Below are 27,818 nucleotides of genomic sequence, written 5' to 3' on the forward strand. Positions count from 1 at the left end.
TGCAATTTAAACTGCGATTAATTTTTTTGAGTTTATCGTGAGTTAACTGCAATTAATCACCACCCCTATTACTTCCTTAGTTTAATAAATCAGTTTTAAATGTAAAAATGTATTGATAAATTTTCTCTTCTGTATCCAGCACTTAAGGTTTTTTTAAAATTAAAATGAGATTTTTGTGCATTAATTGAATCCATCCATAGCTTGACACAAAATCATAAATAAATATTAATCTAATTCTAGTAAATAAAAAAGTGCATAGTTCACCATTTTCTAACAATATAAAAATTGAGAATCTGAGTAAATGTGTGTTAAACTATATAATTCCTTAAAAAAAAATATGTATAGATACAGTGTATCCTCCTGGTTAGCAAAAAAGCAACAAGTTTAATTATATTTAGTTGCAAATCAACATATTTTAATCATTAACAACTAACAAGAGTCAACCTTTCTTTAGGAAAATACCTGAAGAGTACAAATGCAAAACATGACTACAATCTATTTAAATCAAGGCTTCCTGATATAAATTATTAAAATTGATTTAAACCACCGATTTAAATCAGTGCACCCTGCTGTGTTCATTTCTTGCTTAGTCTTATTTTTAATGTGAATCTAGTTAACTACATAAATCATTTATGAATCCACATTCTGCCTATTCTGATTTCTCTCAATTTTGATCCCCTGTATTACTTGCTCCCCACCAATTTATTAGATTTAGCCACTTCTGAAACTGAACCTACTTGCATTTAATTTACTTAAGGCAGGAAAATAAAGTATGCTATTACCGTGGCCTGGTCTACACTACAAACTTAGGTCAATGAAAGCAGCATTAAGTGGATCTAATAATGTACCTGTCTACATTACCGAGTCCCTTCCGCCGACCTAAGTTAGCTGTAAAGTTGACTTCTGTACTGCACCTCTGCGAGAGGTGTAGTGCTTGATTCGACATCCACGGGTCAACCTGGGGATAGTGTAGACACTATGTTGTGTAATTTGAATTAAGTGGCCTCCAGGAGGTGTCCCACAGTGCTCCGCTGTGACTGCTCTGGAGAGCACTTTCAACTTCACTGCACAGCAACCAGGATACATAGGAAATAGCCCCTCTCCTGTTAAAGCCCTGGGAACTTTTGAATTTTAATTTCTTGTCTGATCAGCGTAGAGAGCTCCACTACCCATGTTTACCATGCTACTGCTGTACCCTCTGTCACTCTTGAAGGCCTGTAGTTAAAGAAGAATTAACACATACAGGTTTGAAGCTACACCATATATTTGTAAGTAAAATACGTAGATTTGACCGAAAACAAGATTACAAGTCACGTATTGAGCCCTTTGAATAATCTGAAAGTACAAGACAATTTATACCCATTAAAAAAATTATTTGAAACACCACAATGGAATATGCATATTACCAAAACATTTTTATGTTCTCTAAGAGCTTTGACTGTATACATTAGTTTCAGATGAAACAATGTTTTTTCCCCTTTTAGATGTTAGTTTGGTTACAGCTTCAGGAATCAGTGCAGCATGGTACAAATTTTGTTAACAGGTAATGATGGATTCGGGTAGGTGCAAGAACATTCTGCAGAAATAACTTAGGAAGAAATGTAAATGTTTCCTCCCAGAAAAAAAATAAAAGTGCTGAAGACATATGTGCAACTTACAAACATACTGGAAAGATATACAAAGGATGGAATTCTGAAACAAGACAAGTGAATATTAATCTTGTACCACAGCTTAAGAAAAGAAAACTAAATTATACTGTTAATCATTAGCACAGATATTTACACAAAGTCTATGAATTAGGTTTCTATAGAAAAACTAAGCTAATTAAATTTAGCCTCCATTTCTGAAACAGAAATATTATTGCATAAGCACAAAGGTAAGATTTGTTGCCTGAAAATACTCTCTCAGAACAGAACATTTTTTCTCAGTTCTGCAAGTCATTGTTTCCTATGACTCAAGGTATGAGTACACTGATTTATTTCAGCAATTCTTTTAAGCACACTCCCCCATTTATTGCTTAATCAGGTAATATTAAAGAGTGCCCCTGTTCCGTAGAACCTAATTACAGAAAGTGTTTTCCCCCTTTCAATATTTATTTTAAAGCACATCAAATTTTTTACTTCCATGCTTTTCAAAGAAAATAGCAACTCTTTGTTCAATTTAAAATTACAGCAATTCTTATGTTAATTGCACTCTTTAGCTAGTTAGATACTGAATTGAGAATTATTGCTTTACATTGTAATTTTGCTAAAAACAGAGTTACAATGTACAGATTGGGAGACTAGTGCAATATGCAGCATTGACTGTTTATTCAATAAATACTTTTAACCCAATTATTGCCAGCCAAGGCAAACAGTGCAGAAATTGTCACTTAATAAACATCTATATATAAATTTAACAATCATGTTTCTTTTATAAAATCAGTTGCTACTATATTCCCATACAATTATTTCAGAGGTTTTTTCACATAAAAATTGACTATTATAAAAATAAAGAAATGTCAACATGTTTAGGACTTTACAAATCTTCACAAAACTAACTTTTACATTTATATAGGAATATCACGCTTCTGTAGAAAAGAACTTGATAAAAGTAAAGTGAACTCTGTTAGAGACATTTTCTGCACTGACCATTTCGTAACTTCGTTACAGTTTTCTTGGTCATGAGTGTGTGTATATATATATACACACACACATATGTTTAAAAGAAAATAATCTGCATTCCACTTTTAACTTGAGGTCTGTTGTGTATAAAGAAGAGCCATTTTTCCAAATGTGTTCACAGATTGTTGGTCAGAAATTTTTCACACTAGCTTATTTAAAAATAAATTCCAATCTTTACCTAAAAATACCTCCCGCTAATGTGAAATAAACAAATTAGTGTCATATTGGGAAGCAATTCAGAACAACTTAATACATTTCAGGAACAAAATGTTACTTAAACCACCAGTCAAAATTTAACAATGCAATTGCCAATTACTATTTCTGATACCTATAAAATATAAAAATGTAAGAAATCTTAAAACTATTTTGAAGAGAAATGAGATTGTATAACCATGTGGAGAAGATCACACTAAATTTATCCACCAGAGATAATGACCCTGTAATTTGATGCATGCAAGTGAGCCTCTACAACTTCTGTGGAAGCCCACTCAAGTTTGTGGGAATTTGCATGTGTACCAGTGGACTGCCCTCACAGATTAGGTTACATGATTGGGGCCATAGTCACTCACTGCATTGGTGTGAATACATTAATGCACTTTCCAAAACCTTATTTTACCACAGCAATTATTTTCAATAGCACCATCAATTCTCAGATATCTGTGCCATGCAAATCCAGATAGTATGCAACAGGTTTGTTTCTTCCCGAAACAGCACAATCATTACAAGGCACTGCTGGTCATAAATAAATGCAAAACAATTTTTTCCCTAAATTCGTGACATTTGAAGTATGAATATATGTTACGAAATGTCAATTCAATTTATCATTACATAACATGGTTAGAAAAAGCTAATAATTTGATGGAATTAACCAAAATATATTTATCATAGTTTCATGCATGTTTATTATTTTCCCATATAAAAAACAGAAATGATAAAGTATCACTATCAAACAATGTAGCATGGTTGTTAAATAACAAAGAAAGCTACGCTGAATTTTCCAATCTTCAACAACAAGTCTACTCTAGACATAACTCAAGTATAAAAAGTTGGAAAATTTTCTGATATATTTGCAACAGTCTATCCCTGCAGAAGAGTGAAAAGCCTATTGTCTAGAGCATTCATATTGAGGCACATTGTAATTGAAGATACTCAGGCAAATTTTATGGCTAGGATAGAATTTCAGAGGAGTCTAGCTACAGGTTTCCCCAAAAGCAGCTCTTTATGGTTCAAAACACCAATTACAACGCCTGAAAACAGAATTTGGTCCTTAGTCACTGCTATCATCATCATCGTCGTCATCGGATACGTCATTTAAAGGGAACTTAGGTGACTGGTTGTAAGAGTCTGATCTAGTGGGCTGACAAGTAGTCATCTCCCCAGCAGAAAGAAGATCATAACAGAAGTCACAAATCCGCACAGGCTTGGATGACTGACTGGGAAGAAGAAACCTCTTTTCAGAGCAGGGTCCGCATACAACAAAGCCACATTTGCGACAGTGGTGACGACGATTGACAGGTGTAAATTTTGCTTTCTGACAACGCATACAAACAGTAGCTTCTGAGTCAGGTACCCAGACAGCTGCATGTTCATTACTGGGTGTCTTCCCACTTTTGGAAAGCAAATCAGAAACACATTTATTTATGTGGCTCATCCATTCAGACTTCTCTGTTGCAGTGGCAGCATAAACGGCAAAAGATTTTGTTGGTGTCTTGATAAGCCACCCATTCCGTAAGTCCCCCTCATCTTGGATGGAATCAATAGTGACATTTTCCAGTGGAATTATGTGCTGTTTATTGTATTTTTTCTTCTGGATAACAATGTTGCCATAGACAAGAATATCATTGAATAAGAAAAACTGTCTTGCTTTAGGTTTCTTCCTACACAGCTTTGTTAACACTCCTTCTCCAATCAGAACACGACCAGGAATGGTCAAAGGTTGACCAGCTGCTCCAAAACAATTTTCCACTATACTTATTCGTCTAGTATTTGCTTCACTGTTTGCCAAACGATCCACCATCTTTTACAGGTATCCTAAAACAAAAATTAATATTTTGTTAGAAGACAACTGATTCACAAAAGCATTCTATAGTCAAATAATTTAGTAAAACAAATTACTTGAAACAGCTAATAAGACTGATGGCTCTGGGCACTGCTAACTGATGGCACTTTTTTATTCAAATCCTGCTCAGGTCAGTAACAATTAAAAGTTTCTATCAACGGATGACTTTTTAGCAGTCTATTTGAAAGAAAGTTGATCTGTCTAGTTCTCAATGGACAGGCGTCCATAACACAGAAACCACCACCATAAATGACACCAAAAGCAACCTTGTTGATAATATTAGGAGACAGGGTAGGTGACTGAATTACCCTCCTTCTCCCTAGAGGTTGTCCCTTCTCCAGGTATGGATAAATGCCCATTGGTAGACCAGCATAGAAAGACTTGCACAGCCACTCCTGAGCTGTACCTGTTCTCTAGACTATATTTCTGAATGTCTGTCACTATTCGCAAGCTCTAACATTCACAAGTTTGACACAACTGATGGTTTGTTTAGAAACTGAGTTAACACCAACAGGATCACCACAGGACACACTAGCATAAAAACTGTTAATACAGCTAGCCATTATCTTAATTCTTAAGTGTATCTAGCATTGTTATATGTATAGTATATAAGGTGTATATAGTATCTTACACGTATATATAATATTGCTAAGTTTCACTGTACATACATTTCAGTCATGGGCTGAAAATTCTACACGTGCCTACTCCTCACTGTGAAGTTTTTCTTGGCGAGGATAGGTTTCTAAACAATTATCAATTTCCACAGAATTGAAGAGCTCAAAAATGTTTCTAGCCTTTATAGTTGCACAGATATAGTTGTTTTTCAAATATGAACAAAAACAAAACTGTTGCAATGGTGTTTTCATGCATCTGCAGATAGTTTTTCAGTGCTTCTGTTGTTCAGAGCTTTGCCAACAGGCAGAAAAAAGGAAGTGAAAGACTGATTAGCTTCACAGTTGCTATTCAAAACCTTAAAGTCCACAGTAAACTTTCAAGAATTGTGTCTTTTTGCTGATGCTTGGGAGAGATCTTAACAAAAGCAAGTATTCGAGTTCTATACAGAGAAGACCTACCTCCTCAAAACAGGCGGAGAGTGAAGACCTGTTTTCCTCCCACCTTTCCTCACAACAAAGAGGCACTGAAGGGGGAGAACAGAAAGCCCCTCTTCTCTTTCAGCTGCTAAAAGGTGGTTGGGTAGAAGTTTATGGACACCTACTAGCCAGAGAGTAATATAAAAAAATGGAGCCCCACTTCCCTAAATTGGGCTCAAAGACAGTATACCAGCAGAAGTCTTAGCTTCTGTGGGCTGGGCTTTTCACCAGAGTACTACTCCTGGTTCTCAAGGGCAGCGGGGCACTCATACTACAGCAACAAGCTCCAGAGGAAGCCAATAAATAAAAGGTACATGACAAGAGAGGTTTCTTAGGTTTTGTTTACATTTGTCACAGGCTTTTTTAATCCCTCAGTGAGCCATTTATGAGGTTTAAACACTGCAGTAACTGCTCTTATGGCATCTCTGGGCTAGTCTATACTAGCATCGCTACAGCTTCTGGTGAGGATGTTCTCTGGCCACAGGAGAGAGCTCTTCTGTCAGCATAATAAACCCACCTCCCCGAGAGGCGGTAGCTATGTCAGCAGAAGCAGCTCTCTCACCGACATAGTGCTGTCCACACCAGCACTTAGGTTGATGTAACTTGTGTCGCTCAGGGGACGGCTTATTCACATCCCGACTAACCTGCGGTGTAGACAACTCCTTAGTTCCTGGATAGTGGAACTCCTACAATTCCACTGTATCTCACATTATTTTGAGCCCATAAATGCTTGAGACATTAAAATGAAATATTTCAGTACCTGTTTAAATTGTCCTAGTTGGGTAAACTTGAATAAACAAAAAGTGAAGAATTATTCATATTCAAAGAATCCAAACATCCTGCCTGAATTACTGTGTGGCATGCACCTATACTCCACAAAGACCATTCTTGTTCAGTATTAAATTCCACCTACAGTTATTCATTGTAGCCACACCACCCAGATATACGTTCCACTAGATGTCCTAAATCTAAGGAGTAAGTACACCTCTAACTATCACAAGAAGAATTCAAAATGTAACTCATGTTTCAAACTAAGTAATCAGCATTACAACTGTCAGCATGAAGATCATTTACTTTCTAGAGAAGTAGTAGCAACAATAAGTAATAGGATTGTTTGCTGCCTGACTATACCCTGCCTGACAGCTAGTATTGGGGAGGTGATGCAAATGAGGTTTGACAATAAATCTGTTATGATTGTTAGCTGCTGTTTGAGGATCAAAATCACTAGTCCAGATTGTTGACTGTTGAAGAACAGGATAAATTTCTTGTTTGTGTAAGAGTTAGTTGTGTAACCACTCTTGCTTAATGGTATGCTTGTAATAAGCAGCCTTTTGTGAATGATTAGATGCCAAAGCTGAGGCATGTTCATTCCAGCAGCCATTTATAATTAAATTTACAAAGCAACAGAAGTTAGTCACAGATTTGGTCCAAAAGGTATCTACTGAGTTCACAGACAAACATTACTAAAAGCATACAGCCAATTGGGCACAAAATAAACTATGAAAATATATAGAACAAAACTTGATTCTTCTATACATTTCACAGTTTGTGCCCAGGTGGCTGCATGCTTTTACTAACCCACTGAAGAACACAGCATAGCTTCCCTGATCCGATCCAGAAAGAGTAAAGCAGATCTGTAAAAAGTACTTTGTTCAGCAAATTTTTGGGGTAAAAGTTTAGTAGGATAGCTTCAAGGTGAGTCGAAGAGAAAATTCTAACCAGGGTAATTAAAGATAAAAAACAATTTAAGATGTATGGGTTCCAGAACATGGGTTCTAGTGACTCCACCTATAGCTTGTTATTAAACCACAAGTTACTGGGCTCAGTGCAGGAAGTTTTATGGCCTGTGTTATGCAGGGCAGCAGACTAGCTCTGGTGCCGCTTTGAGTTGGCATGTCCTGGTTTGTGGGAAGCAGCTTGCTTCTGATGAGCTGGGCCAAACAACTCTCTAACCTCTCTAAGTGGGAGGGTTCAAGAAAGCCTCCAAGCTCATTCCAACTCAAAATGGCACCAGGCCATGCCATAACAGATGCAAAACCTGCCGACATATGTCCACCGCTACAATGATCAACACCCCCACAAAAGACCTTTCAAGATCCATGGGTGCTACTTATGCCTATCGCAACATGTGGTGAGCCTCATCCAGTGCACTAGAGGCCCCAGCAACAACTAAGTGGGTGAAACCAAACAATCACTACACTCTTGATTGAATTTACATAGGAAAATGATAAAAGACAAACACCACATCACCTGTGGGTGAACACTTCACAAAGCGATCACTCTATATCTGGCCTACAGTCCTCATCCTCAAAGAAAACTTTCAAAAGACAACCCTGGAAGCTTACATTCATACTCTGATAGACGCTATCCACTAACTCCCTGTTTTTGTCCTGTGACTGGAGATGTGTTAACAAGACGCTCTACCTTCAATGGTCTCTTACAATGTGAACAAACTACTTATGCTGAACAGTCTTTTCCACCTTGCATTTTGCTGTGACATGCAGCCAACTTCTACAGGTTTTAAGAACTCATTCAAAACATTTCTAACCTTTACAGTCAAGAATTTTCCTAACATGAAGCGATGTAGGGGGAATCTACAGACAGATATCTTCAATGTCTCTGATACTGCTAAGAGCTTTCACAGGAAGAAGCAGACTGAAAACAAGACAGTGGTTTCTTGAAGCCTTCCATAAGTGCCAAATACAACCTTTTGGGCTTGTCTATAGTTAAGAATTATATCATATTAAACCATGACCTTGAGCAGTCTTGAGAATTAAAAACGTTGTGACAATTTAGCACTCAGTAATGTTAAACAGAAGGACCCCCATTTTCACCAAATGCTAAGCAGCGTTTAAGTGTTGTGTCAATTTCTAAATGTTGTCCAGGTCATGCTCTAACCAGATGCAATTTCTCTGTAAATTTACAGGTGAAAGCCAACTTAACATAACCTGTTTATAACAGATATAAAAAAAGTGTCCACAAACAAAAGTCACTGGTTTAACTAAGGGCTTGTCTACACTGGCACTTTACAGTGCAGCAACTTTCTCACTCAGGAGTGTGAAAAAACACACCCCTGAGCACTGCAAGTTTCAGCACTGTAACGTGCCAGTGTAGACAGTGCACCAGTGTTAGGAGCCACGCTCCCAGCGCTGGTAGCTACACCCCTCGTGAAGATTTTTTTTTAGAGCTCTCTCCCAGCGCTATGCCGCAACTACACAAGCCACACTAAAAGACATGCCCTAAGATGATTTAAGTTAAACCAGCCCAACTTCAGGGCATGGCTATACTTGCAGATGTAGAGCGCGTCGAGTTAAACCAGCCTTCGTAGAGTGCAGTAGGGAAAGCGCTGCAATCTGTCCACACTGACAGCTACAAGCACACTGGCATGGCCACATTAGCAGCTCTTGCAATGGCCACAGAGAGCAGTACATTGTGGTAGCTATCCCAGCATGCAAGTGGCTGCAACACGCTTTTCAAATGGGGGTGGGGTGGAATGGAGTGTGACAGGAAGTGTGTTGTGTGTATATGGGGGGAAGAGAGAGTGGGTTTTTGGGGGGCTGATAGCATGTCAGCATGCTGTCTTGTAAGTTCAGACAGCTGCAGACCCCTCCCCGGCTCTCTCTCACACACAGCATTCCACACTAATGGCTTGCTTTGTCTGTCTCGGAGCAGATAAGCACGATGGCTGTCAGAAACGGAACTTTCAAAGGGCATATCCGCATTCCTGCAGCAATTCCAAAACAATGACAACAGTGGCCACTTGACTTAAGGGGATGATGGGACATTTCCGGAGAGTGATCAGAGCGAAGTAATGCACCCCGTTCACACTGATGCCTGGGCGTTTCAGCCAAGGCACACCAAGCGCTAATCTTCTCGCGGAGGTGGAGTACCAGGAGCGCTCTAGCTGTGGAGTCAGAGCACTCTACCTGCCTTGCCAGTGTGGACGGGGAGTGAGTGGGCTGCTTTAATGCGCTCTAACTCGCAAGTGTAGCCAAGCGCTTAGATAACACCAAAGACAGATAAAGAGTCCCCATAGTTAATACTCCACAAGTGACACAAAGGGAAACAAAACAACACTTACAAGCCTCCTGCAGAGAGGCAGAGTTCCCAGCCAGTACAGAGCCTTCATATTCAGTTGCTATGCTTCCCTCCATATAGCTTCTGGGGGTGGGGGTAGGGGGAGTGTTGGAGGCTGAAAGGAATGCACATGCTGCATTCCAGCTATTCCCATCACTACAGCTGGTTGCTAATTCTCAACTTCTCTTTAGCTCCCTCTTCTGGATTGTCCCAAATCACTCTGTGGGGATGGGGAGCCATCCTGTGTTCCCACAAGACCTATCCTACACTCCATGAAGCTCCCACAGTCCAGCAGGGAAGCAGGCATTCAAACAACCAGAGTTGTTCTCTCCTCTGCAATCGCACAGAAGGCCAACAGGGAGCTCAGAACACTCCCAGCTCATGCCAGGCAACATAACAAATGAAATTCAATGCAAAGTAATGTACATTGGAGGGAAAATTTTATCATCTTAGGGTATTATAAATTACTATGACCTCAGGAAAGGGACAGAGGCATCATAGTACCAAGCTCAACAAAGACCTCTGCTCAGTGTGCAACTGTAGTTAAAAAAAAACAAAACAAAAACATTAAGTTGCAAAAAGAATGGGATGGTGAATAATATGGAGAAGGCTTTTATATAAGTCAATGGTGGGGTCTCATCTGGAATCCTATGTGCAATACTGGTCACTCAATCTCAAAAAAGGATATTGCAGAACTACCAGGGGTTCAAAGAAGGTTTACAAAAACAATGGAGGGCAAGGAAAAAAAACGCAAGACCAAAAGGATTGGAATGTTACTTTGGAAGGGAGATGTAGATATGAAAAGTATATAAAATAATGAATGGTATAAAGAGACAGTTCTCCCCATTTCAAACACAAAAATAAGGATATATAAATTAAATTAAAAGACTGGAAATTAAAACCAATAAAAGGAAATACTTTTTCATACAATGTATAATAAATCTGTGGAATTCGCTGCCACAAGAAGTTGTTGAGGCCAAGAACTTTCAAGATTAAAAACGGATTGGATAATTTTATGGGTATCAAGAATATCCATAAAAGTCATAATCAAAGTGTTGCATAAGAGATATTAAACCTTATGCTTCAGGTCTTAAGCCAATATCCAACTATGAAAGAAGAGGATCAAACCTGATGTGGAGTACAGATTATCACATATCTACCTACTCTGGGGTTCTTACACCTTCCTCTTAAGCATTTGAAGTTGGCCACTACAGAAGAGAAATGCTAGACTAGATGGACCTGGGCTCTGATCAAGGATGGAAAGTCCTATGTTCTTGGGGAAGTAGTGGAGACAGTTGGACATGGTACCACCAACTTCTCCCCACAGCAACAGGGATGATTAAAATACTTCAGTTTAAAATTTGCAGTTTAAAACTTTCATAATCAAATAAATTTTATTAAGAGTCCCTGTGGTGGATCAAAATGTTGAGCCTCAAGCAAGACAGGCGAGACAGCTGTTTAAATATCTCATGTATAAACTTGGTTTGTAATTCATTTCATGCTCCAACGCTTGGGACTCTTCACCTTTAATTCAACTGATCTACATTTGCAACTTTAATTAAAGCTTTTCGTGGGAATTCAAGCAAGAGGCCAAGTATACCAAAACAAAAAGCAAGTTTGTCTAGAGAATCAGTTGACAAGTGATACTAAATGCACCATAATACATAAATCAAGATAAACAGGAGTACTAGTGTGTTAGCCATCACATTATATGAAAAATGGCTCAATATACTGAATACAATAGAATTAAAGGCAGAAGTTCTGTTGCTGTGAAAGTCAAGGAACATTTTGAATCTTGACATACTGTGTTTATCATAGTCCAAACCAATTCTTATCTACAACAGTACTCTGAGCCATCGTAGCATTTCACTATATTCTTACCTTGGTGCAATAATGTTGCTCTTGAACAACATACTATAAATAATCCCTTCAACAGGGAAAAAAAAGGCAATGTATTTTAAATCTCTTTAGAAAATACTCTAAGTCATTCAGACTTACAGATCTATTTTTATTTTACAAAATGACTGGCCACAAATTCTGCATAATTCAAACCTCCTCTCTTGCTCCTAACCCATATGGTAACAATTACTGAACACAAATGCAATCAACCCACATTTTGCTACGCATCCATTCCTGAACACTCCTGTGAAACAAGTACTCCATACTAGCACTAGCTGAATTCACTGTACATGATTACTCCTGGGGGAATTATGTGCTACTGCATATGCACAGAACTTATGTCCCTCACAGATTTCTTTGCTTCCACCCCCGAAAAAATGACTTTCTGATGAGGAAGCAAAGGAAAGCCACAAGAGCAATCATGCGACCCTCCTCAGCAGTATGTATCGGGTTCCCAGAGCAGCTGGCAGAGAGGTAAATCATTGTGGGGCAGGGGTTGGGACTGGGGAAGACCCAGCTGGTGGTTCCTACCCTCTGCTGGGCTCAGCTGCTAGTCCCAGCTGGGCTGAAGAGGATGGGACTTCCTCTTCCCCTACACATCATTTGGGGCTGTGTAAGACCCACCTCCAGATTTCTCCCCCAGCAGTAGCAAGCTCTGCAAACCCCCGCCTCACCCCTGGTGCTTCCTGCACCCATCACTCCTCAGTTGCAAGGGGAGGGATCACTGTACAGGGAGCTGCTCCCCCATCTACCCAACCCCTGTGCATCCAGACCCCCTCGTACTCAGATCCTCCTGCCGAGCCTCATGCCCCCACTCCTGCACCCTCCCTGACAAGTCCCACTCCGCCTGCACCTGGACCACCCCAACGAGCCACCCAAAGCCAGATCCCCAAACTACTGAGCCCTAACCACCTTCACCTGGACCCCCCTGCAGAGTCCCATTACCGCTGCACCCAAAACCCCCCAACAAGCCCCTGTGATTTCAGGTCCCCCACTGAGCTGCCCCACACAGAACCCTCTCAATTCACACTAAACCCGTCCACACTTGGATCCTGCCTTGCTGAGCCTGCCTGTCCATACCTGGTGCACCTGGCACAGAGGGGCAGGCCCCTAGGGTGTTTCTGGGGCAGGCCCAGTCCTTGTGCTGTGTCACGATTGGGTGAAGCCTCACCGCTGAGTCCGTGTCCTGGGGAGGGGGGAAGCTGCACAGTGATCTCCCACCTCTGTGCAGCCAGTGGCCTATGCTCCCCAATGCCATGCTGGAGCCTCCACATTTATCTGACAAATAACATTTGCTGAATTTTGCAGAATGCTCTCAGTGGTAACATGATGAGACAATAACACTGATTTTACTTGATGCTCCTTGAGTGCATTAAGTCAATTACCTCCTCCCTACAGGCCTTTTTGAAGAATGTAAAATAGATAAATTATTAACAGACTGCAAAAATACTTTATCAGATCTTCACACACACCTTTTAAGACCATTTCTAATTGAAGATTCTGAGCAAAGGCTTCATATTATTGAGGTTACTTGTATTATTATGACTTCTTTAAGTTAGTATCTTGCTGTAATATGTAAATTTCACTACATTAAACACTATACAACAAGCTACATGGTCTCTGTGTATATAATGTCTTCTGCAGTTTCCACAGTATGCATCCGATGAAGTGAGCTGTAGCTCACGAAAGCTTATGCTCAAATAAATTGGTTAGTCTCTAAGGTGCCACAAGTACTCCTTTTCTTTTTGCGAATACAGACTAACACGGCTGTTACTCTGAAACATATGATTTAAGCAGTTCCCCCTCTTTACACACATTAGATTTCATACAGAAATTTGAGTTCAATAATAACTGAACTGCGAACCATTGCTGCTTTTGTGCCGCAAGATAGCTTTGATAGCTACTATATACTAGAACTTAGTATTTTCATTTCTCCATCTCAATGTCCCAAAAGGTTAAATCAGTCAATTAAACAGGCAACAAATATTGTCAATATAGTGCATGTTCATCCTTAAGTATACATTTAAACAAGAAATTGAAGTTTAATTCTGTCAAGCAAGAGTCAAAAACAAATAGCAGAAAACTCAGGCTTGTCTCTCTATTGATCTATATAGCATCCTGCTGTTTAACGTCTGTTTTTAGCCTTAACTCTAATTTGCTGATAGTCACGATGGCCATTTCTACATTAGCATTTTCATAAAGCCTCCTACCACTGTATTACCATCTTTGCAGCTCTCTAGGAGCCATACTCAGGCTGTATCTACAATTAACAGTTGGGGGTGGTGGGAATGATGAAGAACAAGGATATTGTATCCTGACAATTGAAGCTGCACACAGCTCTGCACAGAGCATTTCTTTATCTTGGCCCCAATGTACTGTGAGTCATGAATGGAGTAACAAAAGGCAAAGAGATTTAATTTGAACTCTTTGGTAATCTTACTACATTGCCAATTCTCCAATTCCTCCTTACTTCCTGCCCTGGTCAAGGAAAACTCTTCCTATTCTATTTCAGGGCCCTTCCACAAGCTATCCAGTGCTCTCCATTTATATCCCTGCTTTAATGAGCTCCTGGCCACCCCCAATTTTGGTTGCCTTAGCCCTGGTCTGCACTACGAGTTTAGGTCGAATTTAGCAGCATTAGATCGATTTAACCCCGCACCCGTCCACACGATGAAGCCATTTACTTCAACTTAAAGGGCTCTTAAAATCGATTTCTGTACTCCTCTCCCGATGAGGGGATTAGCACTGAAATCGACCTTGCCGGGTTGAATTTGGGGTAGTGTGGTTGCAATTCTACAGGATTGGCCGCCGGGAGCTATCCCAGAGTGCTCCATTGTGACCGCTCTGGACAGCGCTCTCAACTCAGATGCATTGGCCAGGTAGACAGGAAAAGGCCCGCGAACTTTTGAATCTCATTTCCTGTTTGGCCAGCGTGGCAAGCTGCAGGTGAGTGCAAATCTCATCAGCAGAGGTGACCATGATGGAGTCCCAGAGTAGCAAAACAGCTCCAGCATGGACCAAACGGGAGGTACAGGATCTAATCGCTGTATGGGGAGACGAATCTGTGCTATCAGAACTCTGTTCCAAAAGATGAAATGCCAAAATATTTGAAAAAAAATCTCCCAGGGCATGAAGGACAGAGGCTACAACAGGGACCTGCAGCAGTGCCACATGAAACGTAAGGAGCTCAGGCAAGCCGACCAAAAAACCAGAGAGGGAAACAGCCGCTCGGGGTCAGAACCCCAAACATGCCACTTCTATGATGAGCTGCATGTTATTCTAGGGGGTGCAGCCATCACTACCCTCCACCCCCTGTGCTTTGACTCCGTAAATAAATTATCACACAACAGGGATGCGCATTTTGGGGATGAGGAAGATGATGAGGAGGAGGCTGAAGATAGCTCACAGCAAGCAAGTGGAGAAATCGTTTTCCCCGAGAGCCAGGAACTGTTTCTCACCCTGGATCTGGAGCCAGTACCCCGCAACCCACCCAAGGTGGGTTCCCGGACCCGCCAGGCGGAGAAGGGACCTCTGTGAGTGTACCTTTGTAAATATAATACATGGTTTAAAAGCAAGAGTGTTTAATGATTAATTTGTGGCCAGTGCAGCTACTGGAAAAGTCTGTTAACGTATGGGGATGGAGCGGAAATCCTCCAGGGACATCTCCATAAAGCTCTCCTGGATGTACTCCCAAAGCCTTTGCAAAAGGTTTCTGGGGAGGGCAACCTTATTCCGTCCTCCGTGGTAGGACACTTTACGACTCCAGGCCAGTAGCACTTAGTCTGGCATCATTGCATAACAAAGCATGGCAGTGTATGGTCCCGGTGTTTGCTGGAATTCAAGCAACATCCGTTCTTTATCTCTCTGTGTTATCCTCAGGAGAGTGATATCATTCATGGTCACCTGGTTGAAATAGGGGAATTTTATTAAGGGGACATTCAGAGGTGGCCATTCCTGCTGGGCAGTTTGCCTATGGCTGAACAGAAATCTTCTCTGCTTTTAGCCACGAGGTGGGGGGAGGGGTGAAGCAATCACCCCAGAGAATTGTGTGTGGGTATGTCTACACTACGAAATTAGGTCGAATTTATAGAAGTCGGTTTTTTTGAAATCGGTTTTATATATTCCAGTGTGTGTGTCCCCACAGAAAATGCTCTAAGTGCATTAAGTGCATTAACTCGGCGGAGCGCTTCCACAGTACCGAGGCAAGCGTCGACTTCCGGAGCGTTGCACTGTGGGTAGCTATCCCACAGTTCCCGCAGTCTCCGCTGCCCATTGGAATTCTGGGTTGATATCCCAATGCCTGATGGGGCTAAAACATTGTCGCGGGTGGTTCTGGGTACATATCGTCAGGACCCCGTTCCCACCCTCCCTCCCCCCGTGAAAGCAAGGGCAGACAATCATTTCGCGCCTTTTTTCTCTGCTGCCAGCCAAAGATGTAAAGGATAGATGGAGTGGGTCAGAACAAGAAATAGACCAGATTTGTTTTGTACTCATTTTCCTCCTCCCCTGTCTAGATCACACTGCAGTCAGTCACAGAGAAGGCGCAGCGAGGTTAATCTAGCCATGTATCAATCAGAGGCCAGGCTAACCTCCTTGTTCCAATAACAACGATAACTTTGGTGCACCATTTCTTATTGGAACCCTCCGTGCAGTCCTGCCTGAAATACTCCTTGATGTACAGGCACACCCTTTGTTGATTTTAGCTCCCTGAAGCCAACCCTGTAAGCCGTGTCGTCAGTCGCCCCTCCCTCCGTCAGAGCAACGGCAGACAATCGTTCCGTGCCTTTTTTCTGTGCGGACGCCATACCAAGGCAAGCATGGAGGCCGCTGAGCTCATTTTGGCAATTAGGAGCACATCAACCACCACACGCATTATCCAGCAGTATATGCAGCACCAGAACATGGCAACGCGATACCAGGCGAGGAGGCGACGTCAGCGCGGTCCCGTGAGTGATCAGGACATGGACACAGATTTCTCTGAAAGCATGGGCCCTGCCAATGCATGCATCATGGTGCTAATGGGGCAGGTTCATGCTGTGGAACGCCGATTCTGGGCTCGGGAAACAAGCACAGACTGGTGGGACCGCATAGTGTTGCAGGTCTGGGACGATTCCCAGTGGCTGCGAAACTTTCGCATGCGTAAGGGCACTTTCATGGAACTTTGTGACTTGCTTTCCCCTGCCCTGAAGCGCATGAATACCAGGATGAGAGCAGCCCTCACAGTTCAGAAGCGAGTGGCGATAGCCCTGTGGAAGCTTGCAACACCAGACAGCTACCGGTCAGTTGGGAATCAATTTGGAGTGGGCAAATCTACTGTGGGGGCTGCTGTGATGCAAGTAGCCCACGCAATCAAAGATCTGCTGATATCAAGGGTAGTGACCCTGGGAAATGTGCAGGTCATAGTGGATGGCTTTGCTGCAATGGGATTCCCTAACTGTGGTGGGGCTATAGACGGAACCCATATCCCTATCTTGGCACCAGAGCACCAAGCCGGCGAGTACATAAACCGCAAGGGGTACTTTTCGATAGTGCTGCAAGCTCTGGTGGATCACAAGGGACGTTTCACCAACATCAACGTGGGATGGCCGGGAAAGGTGCATGATGCTCGCATCTTCAGGAACTCTGGTCTGTTTCAAAAGCTGCAGGAAGGGACTTTCTTCCCAGACCAGAAAATAACTGTTGGGGATGTTGAAATGCCTATATGTATCCTTGGGGACCCAGCCTACCCCTTAATGCCATGGCTCATGAAGCCGTACACAGGCAGCCTGGACAGTGGTCAGGAGCTGTTCAACTACAGGCTGAGCAAGTGCAGAATGGTGGTAGAATGTGCATTTGGACGTTTAAAGGCGCGCTGGCGCAGTTTACTGACTCGCTTAGACCTCAGCGAAACCAATATTCCCACTGTTATTACTGCTTGCTGTGTGCTCCACAATATCTGTGAGAGTAAGGGGGAGACGTTTATGGCGGGGTGGGAGGCTGAGGCAAATCGCCTAGCTGCTGGTTACGCGCAGCCAGACACCAGGGCGGTTAGAAGAGCTCAGGAGGGCGCGGTACGCATCAGAGAAGCTTTGAAAACCAGTTTCATGACTGGCCAGGCTACAGTGTGAAAGTTCTGTTTGTTTCTCCTTGATGAAACCCCCCGCCCCTTGGTTCACTCTACTTCCCTGTAAGCTAACCACCCTCCCCTCCTCCCTTTAATCACCGCTTGCAGAGGCAATAAAGTCATTGCTGCTTCACAGTCATGCATTCGTTATTCATTCATCACACAAATAGGGAGATGACTACCAAGGTATCCCAGGAGGGGTGGTGGAGGAGGGAAGGAAAATGCCACACAGCACTTTAAGCACAGCACTTTAAAAGTTTACAACTTTAAAATTTATTGAATGACAGCCTTCTGTTTTTTGGGCAATCCTCTGTTGTGGAGTGGCTGGTTGGCCGGAGGCCCCCCCACCGCGTTCTTGGGCGTCTGGGTGTGGAGGCTATGGAACTTGGGGAGGAGGGCGGTTGGTTACAGAGGGGCAGCAGTGGCAGTCTGTGCTCCAGCTGCCTTTGCTGCAGCTCAACCATACACTGGAGCATTCTGGTTTGGTCCTGCAGCAGCCTCAGCATTGAATCCTGCCTCCTCTCATCACGCTGCCGCCACATTTGAGCTTCAGCCCTGTCTTCAGCCCGCCACTTACTCTCTTCAGCCCGCCACCTCTCCTCCCGGTCATTTTGTGCTTTCCTGCACTCTGACATTACTTGCCTCCACGCATTCGTCTGTGCTCTGTCAGTGTGGGAGGACAGCATGAGCTCGGAGAACATTTCATCGCGAGTGCGTTTTTTTTTCCTTTCTAAGCTTCACTAGCCTCTGGGAAGGAGAAGATCCTGTGATCATTGAAACACATGCAGCTGGTGGAGAAAAAAAAAGGGACAGCGGTATTTAAAAAGACACATTTTATAAAACAGTCGCTACACTCTTTCAGGGTAAACCTTGCTGTTAACATTACATACATAGCACATGTGCTTTCGTTACAAGGTCGCATTTTGCCTCCTCCCACCGCGTGACTACCCCCTCAACCTTCCCCCCTCCCTGTGGCTAACAGCGGGGAACATTTCTGTTCAGCCACAGGCAAACAGCCCAGCAGGAATGGGCACCTCTGAGTGTCCCTGAAGAAAAGCACCCTATTTCAACCAGGTGACCATGAATTATATCTCACTCTCCTGAGGATAACACAGAGAGAGAAAGAACGGATTTTGGTTGAATGCCAGCAAACATACACTGCAATGCTTTGTTCTACAGTGATTCCTGAGTATGTGTTACTGGCCTGGAGTGATAAAGTGTCCTACCATGAAGGACGAAATAAGGCTGCCCTCCCCAGAAACCTTTTGCAAAGGCTTTAGGACTACATCTAGGAGAACCGCAAATGCCAGGGCAAAGTAATCCTTTCACATGCTTGCTTTTAAACCATGTATAGCATTTTAAAAGGTACACTCACCAGAGGTCCCTTCTCCGCCTGCTGGGTCCAGGAGGCAGCCTTGGGTGGGTTCGGGGGGTACTGGCTCCAGATCCAGGGTGAGAAACAGTTCCTGGCTGTCGGGAAAACCGGTTTCTCCGCTTGCTTGCTGTGAGCTATCTACAACCTCCTCCTCATCATCATCTTCTTCGTCCCCAAAACCTGCTTCCGTATTGCCTCCATCTCCATTGAAGCAGTCAAACAACACGGCTGGGGTAGTGGTGGCTGAACCCCCTAAAATGGCATGCAGCTCATCATAGAAGCGGCATGTTTGGGGCTCTGACCCAGAGCGGCTGTTCGCCTCTCTGGTTTTCTGGTAGGCTTGCCTCAGCTCCTTAAGTTTCACGCGGCACTGCTTCGGGTCCCTGTTATGGCCTCTGTCCTTCATGCCCTGGGAGATTTTCACAAAGGTTTTGGCATTTCGAAAACTGGAACGGAGTTCTGATAGCACGGATTCCTCTCCCCAAACAGCGATCAGATCCCGTACCTCCCGTTCGGTCCATGCTGGAGCTCTTTTGCGATTCTGGGACTCCATCATGGTCACCTGTGCTGATGAGCTCTGCATGGTCACCTGCAGCTTGCCACGCTGGCCAAACAGGAAATGAGATTCAAAAGTTCGCGGTTCTTTTCCTGTCTACCTGGCCAGTGCATCTGAGTTGAGAGTGCTGTCCAGAGCGGTCAGAATGGAGCACTCTGGGATAGCTCCCGGAGGCCAATACCATCGAATTGTGTCCACAGTACCCCAAATTCGAGCTGGGAACGTCGATTTAAGCGCTAATCCACTTGTCAGGGGTGGAGTAAGGAAATCGATTTTAAGAGCCCTTTAAGTTGAAATAAAGGACTTCACTGTGTGGACGGGTGCAGGTTTAAATCGATTTAACGTTGCTAAATTCGACCTAAAGTCCTAGTGTAGACCAGGGCTGTGTGTGTGTGTGGGGGGGGGTTAGTTGGGTTTGTGCTGCATGTTAACTCGAAAACCGCAGCCCCTCCTTTTAAATTGCCAACCCATTTTAAATGGCCAACCCAACAACTGTTTGGTATGGGAAATGAGGGCGCTGCTGTTTGAAACCATTCCCACATGTTATGTAGGTTAAAGAAGCCAAAAGACTGGCTTACCATAGCTGCCTGCAAGCCGAATTCTGTTGCCCACTGGCCCTGCATGTGTGATCTCTCACACCAAACTGACAGACCCTCAATATAAGAGGCAAAATGCGACCTTGTACCGAATGCACACGTGCTATGTAATGTTAACAGCAAGGTTCACCCTGAAAAACTCTACCCATTGTTCTCTAAAATGTGTCTTTTTAACTATTACTCTCCCTTTTTTTTTTTTCCTACCGCAGCTGCAAACGTTTCAACGCTCACACTATCATCTCCTTCCCAGAGGCTAGCGAAGATTAGAAGGCGGAAAAAAAAAACCACACTCGCGATGAAATGTTCTCTGAGATCATGCAGTCCTCCCACACTGAAAGAACCCAGCAGAATGCATGGAGGCAGACAATGTTAGAGTCCAGGAAAGCACAATATAAACATGAAGACAGGTGGTGGGTTGAAGATAATAAGTGGCGTGTTGAAGATGATAGGTAGCGTCAGCTTGCTGACGGAAGGCAGGAGTCAATGCTGAGGCTGCTGGAGGATCAAACAGATATGCTCCGGCATATGGCTGAGGTGCAGGAAAGGCAGCATGAGCATAGACCGCCGCTACAGCCCCTGTGTAACCGCCCTCCACCCCAAATTCCATAGCCTCCTCACCCAGATGCCCAAGAACTCTGTGGGGGGGCCTCCGGGCACCCAACCACTCCACCCCAGAGGACCGCCCAAGCAACAGAAAGCTGGCATTCAGTAAGTTTTAAAGCGCAGTGTGGCCTTGTCCTTCCATCCTCCCCCCATCCCTCCTGGACTACCTTGGCAGTTATCCCCCTATTTGTGTGATAAATTAATAAAGAATGCATGAATTTGAAGTAACAATGACTTTGATCACCGCTTGCAGAGGCAATAAAGGGGGGGTGGGGAGGGTGGTTAGCTTACAGGGAAGTAGAGTGAACCAAGGGGCGGGGTTTTCATCAAGGAGAAACAAACAGAACTTTCACACCGTAGCCTGGCCAGTCATGAAACTGGTTTTCTAAGCTTCTCGGGTGCGCACCCCACCCTCCTGTGCTCTTCTAGCCACCCTGGTGTCTGGCTGAGCGTAATCAGTGGCCAGACGATTTGCCTCAACCGCCCACCCTGCCATAAATGTCTCCCCCTTACTCTCTCAGATATTGTGGAGCGCACAGCAAGCAGTAATAACAATGGGAATATTGGTTTCGCTGAGGTCTAAGCGAGTCAGTAAACTGCACCAGCGCGCCTTTAAACGTCCAAATGCACATTCTACCACCCTTCTGCACTTGCTCAGCCTGTAGTTGAACAGCTCCTGACTACTGTCCAGGCTGCCTGTGTACGGCTTCATGAGCCATGGCATTAAGGGGTAGGCTGGGTCCCCAAGGATAACTATAGGCATTTCAACATCCCCAATGGTTATTTTCTGGTCTGGGAAGAAAGTCCCTTGCTGCAGCTGCTGAAACAGACCAGAGTTCCTGAAGATGCGAGCATCATGTACCTTTCCCGGCCATCCCACATTGATGTTGGTGAAACGTCCCTTGTAATCCACCAGTGCCTGCTGCACCACTGAAAAGTACCCCTTGCGGTTTATGTACCCGCTGCCTTGGTGCTCCGGTGCCAAGATAGGGATATGGGTTTGTCTATCGCCCCACCACAGTTAGGGAATCCCACTGCAGCAAAGCCATCCACTATGACCTGCACGTTTCCCAGAGTCACTACCCTTGATAGCAGCAGCTCAGCAATTGCGTTGGCTACTTGGATCACAGCAGCCCCCACAGCAGAGTTGCCCACTCCAAATTGATTCCCGACTGACCGGTAGCTGTCTGGCATTGCACGTTTTTAAGAGGGCTATCGCCACTCGCTTGTGAACTGTGAGGGCTGCTCTCATCTTGGTAATCCAGCACTTCAGGGCAGGAAAAAGCAAGTCATGAAGTTCCATGAAAGTACCTTTATGCATGCAAAAGTTTCACAGCCATTGGAAATTGTCCCAGACCTGCAACACTATGCGGTCCCATCAGTCTGTGCTTGTTTCCCAGGAACAGAATTGGCGTTCCACAGCATGAACCTGCCCCATTACCACCATGATGTCCACACTGCCGGGGCCCGTACTTTGAGAGAAGTCTGTGTCCATGTCCTCATCACTCTCCTCACCGCGCTGCCGTTGCCTACTTGCCTGCTTTTGCAGGTTCTGGTTCTGCATATACTGCTGGATAATGCACGTGGTGTTTAGAATGGTCATAACTGCCACGGTGATCTGAGTAGGCTCCATACATGTCGTGGTATGGTGTCTGCAGGAGAGCAGAGTGGCAGCGGAAGTGGCGGGTGGATGATGATGCTGACAGCAATATGGCGCCCGCACGGAAAAAGGCACGAAATAATTGTCGGACGTTGCTTTCATGGAGGGAGGGGGGAGCAAGGGGTGCTCGCCAGCAGACAATGTAGTACAACTGCTAGCTGTCATTGTCCCCTCGGTGCTTGCAGTGCTGCTAGCTGGGAGAGCAGCCTGAGGCAGAATGGCCCCCTCAAGGATTGAACTCACAACCCTGGGTTTAGCAGGCCAATGCTCAAACCACTGAGCTATCCCTCTGCCAATATTCCAGGCAGGACTGAAGCTCCATTAGACAAAATGTAAAGAAGAGAATGACCTGAGTCACTCCCATTTATGTCCAGGCACCGCGACCAACCTCACAGAGATCTGCCAGGGCACCCATGACGCCCAGGCACCCCAACCGACCTCACCGAGGCCGGCCAAGAGCACCCAGGAGACGACGAGGGTGGCTACCAGTCGTAATGCACCATCTGCTGCCACAAGGCAATGAGTTGCTGCTGTGTAGCAATGCAGTCCTGCGTCTGCCAGCACCCAGGAGACATATGGTGACGGTAAGCTGAGCGGGGGCTCCATGCTTGCCATGATATGGCGTCTGCATGGGTAACCCAGGAAAAAAGGTGTGAAACGATTGTCTGCCGTTGCTTTCACGGAGGGAGGGAAGGAGGGGGGGCCTGACAACATGTACCCAGAACCACCTGCAACAATGTTTTTTGCCCCATCAGGCATTGGGATCTCAACCCAGAATTCCAATGGGCAGCGGAGACTGCAGGAACTGTGGGATAGCTACCCACAGTGCAACACTCCGGAAGTCGACGCTAGCCTTGGTACTGTGGACGCACTTCACCAACTTAATGGTCTTAAGTGGGGACACACGATCGACTGTATAAAACCGATTTCTAAAAAATCGAGTTCTATAAATTCGACCCAATTTCGTAGTGTAGACATAGCCTCAGTGTACGAGTTAACTGCAATGAAAACACATTATCCACACTCAAATTAACTCTTCCGAGTTCGCCTAGCTCAAGCAAGGATGGCCACACTGCAACACACTCCAGCTACACATAGTGGTGTTAGCAGTGGACAAGTTTTGCTAACTTGAGCTGTAGTCTAAACCCTCTGGGAGTCAGCCAACTTGAGTTAAGAGCACCATCATACTCACATTAAGGGTTTGTATGCGAGGATGTGACTCAAGTTAACTTTGCAGTGAAAACTAGCACTCAATTTGGAGATCAATACTGTTTATATTATACTTCTAATTTCCCTTCCCACTAACCACTCTTCCAAAAAACCTACACCACTCTAAAAAGGCATTTCTCAACAAGGCCAACAAAACTAACATGGAGTTGACAGACCAAGCCATTTTGGAGATATGAGCCCTAAACCCACAGACATTCTAAACAGCGTGAAACATCGTCCCCCCTGAATTCAAGTTTCACCATTGACTTCAGCAGGGCCAGGATTTCAGCCAATAACTAAGTTCTGATTTTTTACCAGCTTCCCAGAAATGTTATGACCTGGGATGAGCTATGGTACACAAAGTTTCGGGGGGCAAAGTGGGGGGCCTGAAAAACCATAGAGGATGAAAGTTAGCTTCACAAGGTAAGCCTGATGAGGCTACTGCTGCACATCTTCCTGAATAAGAAACCGAAGAGAGGAGATTACTTTTATCCTATTGGGAGGAAAACCTGAAGTTGCCACCTCGTGACTTATTTCCAATCACCCCCCAAAAATCCTGCAACATGGTGACCCTCCTCTAAGTAAGGAGGACTCAACATGTCTCCTGAAGCACATTAACACTGTCTTACATATGCCAAAAATTTGGTCTCTTGAACTTTTAGGAGCCTAGGAAACTTGGGATCCAAACAACCTCATCGTTTAGGCACCATATAAGTAATACTTTGATCCCCATGTATTTCTTCTTATAACTGGGTTCACAAAAGAATAGAAATAGGTTCATGGAAAATAAGTCCCAGAATGGCTCTTAGCCAAGATGCTCAGGGACACTACCCCATGCCCTAGCCTCTGACTGCCAGAAGCTGGAAGTGGATGACAGGGGATGGATAACTCGATAATTGCCCTGTTCTTTTATTTTCCTCCAAAGCACCTCACATTGGCCATTGTCGGAACACAGGATGCTGGGATAGATGCTGTGCTCCCTCTAAGCTGCGCAGTCAGGCAGCCACCCAGGAGTGATTCAAGGACCGCACACTTCATTAGCAGAGCTGCGAACATCTGGCAGCACGTGTTCATGTGCCCTTCCCCCACCGCTTTGCAGCCATATTTCTCCTGCCCTCTCCCTTGAAGCCCCTGGCCAGCTGTTCCTGGGACCCTCCGACTGGCTGTGCAGAGCAGGGCAGAGAGAAGAGGGTGCTGATGTCAGGGTGTCCCCCTCCATATCCCATCTCTGCAGAGCAGGGAAGGGGAACAGGGCTTAGGAGCAGGAGAGGTGCTGTGGTCTGAGGTCTGAACGAGCCTTCTGAGCCCTCCTGCGGTGAGTGCCTTAGAGAGATAGGACACAGCATCTCAGAGACTTCCCTAGCAGCCAGCACACAATCTCTGTTTCTCTCTCTGTCTCACTCCCCCTCCCCACCATGTACCCGATCTCCACAGAGCAGGGGCAGGAGGGGGGACAGGGCTCAGGAGCAAGACAGTTGTTGTGGTCTGAAGTCCCAATGAGCCTTCTGAGCCCTCCTGCAGTGAGTGACAGTGCCTTAAAGAGACAGCGCACAGCATCTCCCAGAGACTTCCCCAGCAACCATCACACACACAGTGTCTGTCTCACACACACACACAGCATCCCAACACATACTTGTATTATTTTTGTTGTTGTTACTTCTTGGTACTTCCTGCAATGCATATATATTCTCCATAATTTTATTCTTTCACAGTGTGTTATTTTAGTTTTTTGACTGGTCTATGCATTTTATCATTTTTCATTTCTCTCTTATGCTTAAATTTAATTCTTTGAGTACCGAGTTCTAAAATGCCTAACCTGTCCCGGCTGGAGTAATTATCCCTGTGGTAACTTTTAAAAAATATTACATCTAGGTTTTTTGTTTCTATTGGTGGTGGACATGCACACATTACTTTGGTGCACACAACCAAATTTATTCCTTATATGGATGGAAAAAATTAGATGGAACGTTGGCCAGATGAACCATTGATCTGACCCAGTATTCTACCACTAACTCAGACTGGGGAGGGCAGAAAAGGACAAAAAAGAGAGGAACTACGCTTAAGATGAGCAACACCAAAATATTTTATCAAACTCCCATTGTGAAAATATTCCAACAAAAGCTTTCAGGTAACACACCAAGTTTACCATAAAGTTGGCAGCCTGCCACTGTAGCCATTTAAAGCTTGCTCTGTGTACCAAAAGTAATTCGGCTGGAAAAGGAGAGGGAAGGGGGCAATAAAGAAAAATCTTGTTACACGGCAGAAACACAGTCATCCAAAACTCAACTGCTTGGCCCTCCCTTTCCAACCAAGAACCAGCCGACTTCCTGTTCTGACTCTCAATTACCTAAATGAATTTGGTGCTGTCCAAGAAGTTCAAATAATGGGAATTTTACTGTTTTACTTAAAGAGTGCTATATTAGAATGAAATGCTGCTGCAATACAACAGTAACTGGAAAACTAAGCTAAGAGCAAACGAATCATGCATACAACTCATTTTTAGAAATGAGTGAGATTAGTACTTAAGAAAGATACCAGCTTGACAGCAGTTGTGCCTGAAATCCTTTATTTCTCTGCTAAACAGGTAAAGGAATGGCAGACTCAGAACTACCGTCAAACTAACCCTACTACCTAATCTTGATCTAGAAAACCACCCATACGGATGTGTCCACACCAGGGGTCTCCAAACTTTGTGAGACAAGAGCCATATTGGATTTTTGAAGGGGCTTCGCAGGCCAAAGCAACTGTGAAAGAAATTAAATATATGCAAAATCTTTTAAAAAGCAACACTACTCTACTCTGTCAGTGTTGCATTAAATTCCAAATCAGGTATAAAAGTTAATCGATGCAGGTACTGTAAGTTGGCTCCCCTTTTTGGGTCTGCTCTGCCCCGTGCCTGCTCCCTTCTCCCTATGCCTGCTAGGCGTGCCTGCTCTGCTGAAGAAAATTACAAAAGACTGAAAGTTTGGCTGTACCTTGGTAAGAGAAGCTCCAGGTTCCCATTGTTGGTTGGGACTGTTTGGTTCTATTAGTGCTGTAGTTAAAATTTAACCATTATGAAATTGTTAATTTCCATCTTCTTTACTCCATTTATTGGAGATGTAATTAAGCATCTGGCTTGTATTTTTACTCTAAGGCAGGGGCCTGTGCCTGCTCGGCTGCAGCAGCAACTCTCCCCTAAGTTGGCTCCCCTTTTGGGGGGGGGGGGAACGACACTGGCTCCTGGGGGCATTCACCCCTCTGCACAGCTCAGCTGAGCTACCCCCCTCCCTCACGGGAGCTGCTGCCGGCAGCCCCTCCCCCTGCCTGCTCAGCAGGCCTACTCACCCGCAGCCTGCCTGTTTGCTTCTCCCTGTACCTGCTCCGCTGCAGCAACGACTCTCCCCTAAGTTGGCTCCCCTTTTGGAGGGACACTGACTCCCAGAGGCACTCACCCCTCTGCACAGCTCAGCTGTGCAGCCACCCCATGTGAGCTGCTGCCAGCGGGCCTTCCCCCTGCCTGCTCAGGGTGCCTACTCAGCTGTTCGCTTCTCCTCTGTTGGTTGGAGGGCCAGACAAATGGAAGCCCTGGGCCAGATCCGGCCAGCAAGCTGTAGTTTGGAGACCTCTGGTCTACGCTATGGACTTTACAGCAGCACAGCTGTACCGCTACAGCTGTGCCACTGTAAGGTCTCCCATGTAGCCGCTCTCCTGCCAGCATAATTATGCCAACCCCAATGAGCAGCATTAGCTATGTCAGCAGGAGAGCCTCCCCTGCCGAAATAGTGCTGTCCACAGTCGCTTTTGTCTGTGAAACTTAAATCAGTCAGGGGCACGTTTTCTCAAGTTTTCAGTGTTCTGCAGGTCTTTGTATTGATAATGCAGAAGCATACTATAGAAGTTATCAGGGGGAAACGGTTTTATCAAATGATAAAGGAACAGATGGGG

The 27,818-nt window shown here is 44.4% G+C and overlaps 1 protein-coding gene across 2 annotated transcripts in view; it reads right to left on the reverse strand.

Moving 5' to 3' along the window:
- Positions 1-3,575: 3,575 nt before the first annotated feature.
- Positions 3,576-27,818, reverse strand: part of PLEKHF2 (pleckstrin homology and FYVE domain containing 2) — a 44,682-nt gene continuing 20,439 nt past the window's right edge. The window contains exon 4 of one of the 2 annotated variants that reach the window (XM_084621026.1): positions 3,576-4,694. In XM_084621026.1, coding sequence (XP_084477152.1) covers positions 3,931-4,680 — 750 coding nt within the window. In that variant the 5' untranslated portion in view covers positions 4,681-4,694 and the 3' untranslated portion in view covers positions 3,576-3,930. The remainder of the gene's footprint in view (positions 4,695-27,818) is intronic. The other variant, XM_084621025.1, reaches the window with a different exon arrangement.

This window comes from Lepidochelys olivacea, assembly GCF_965140295.1.
Source record: "Lepidochelys olivacea isolate rLepOli2 genome assembly, chromosome: 2".
Classification (NCBI taxonomy): Eukaryota; Metazoa; Chordata; order Testudines; family Cheloniidae; genus Lepidochelys; species Lepidochelys olivacea.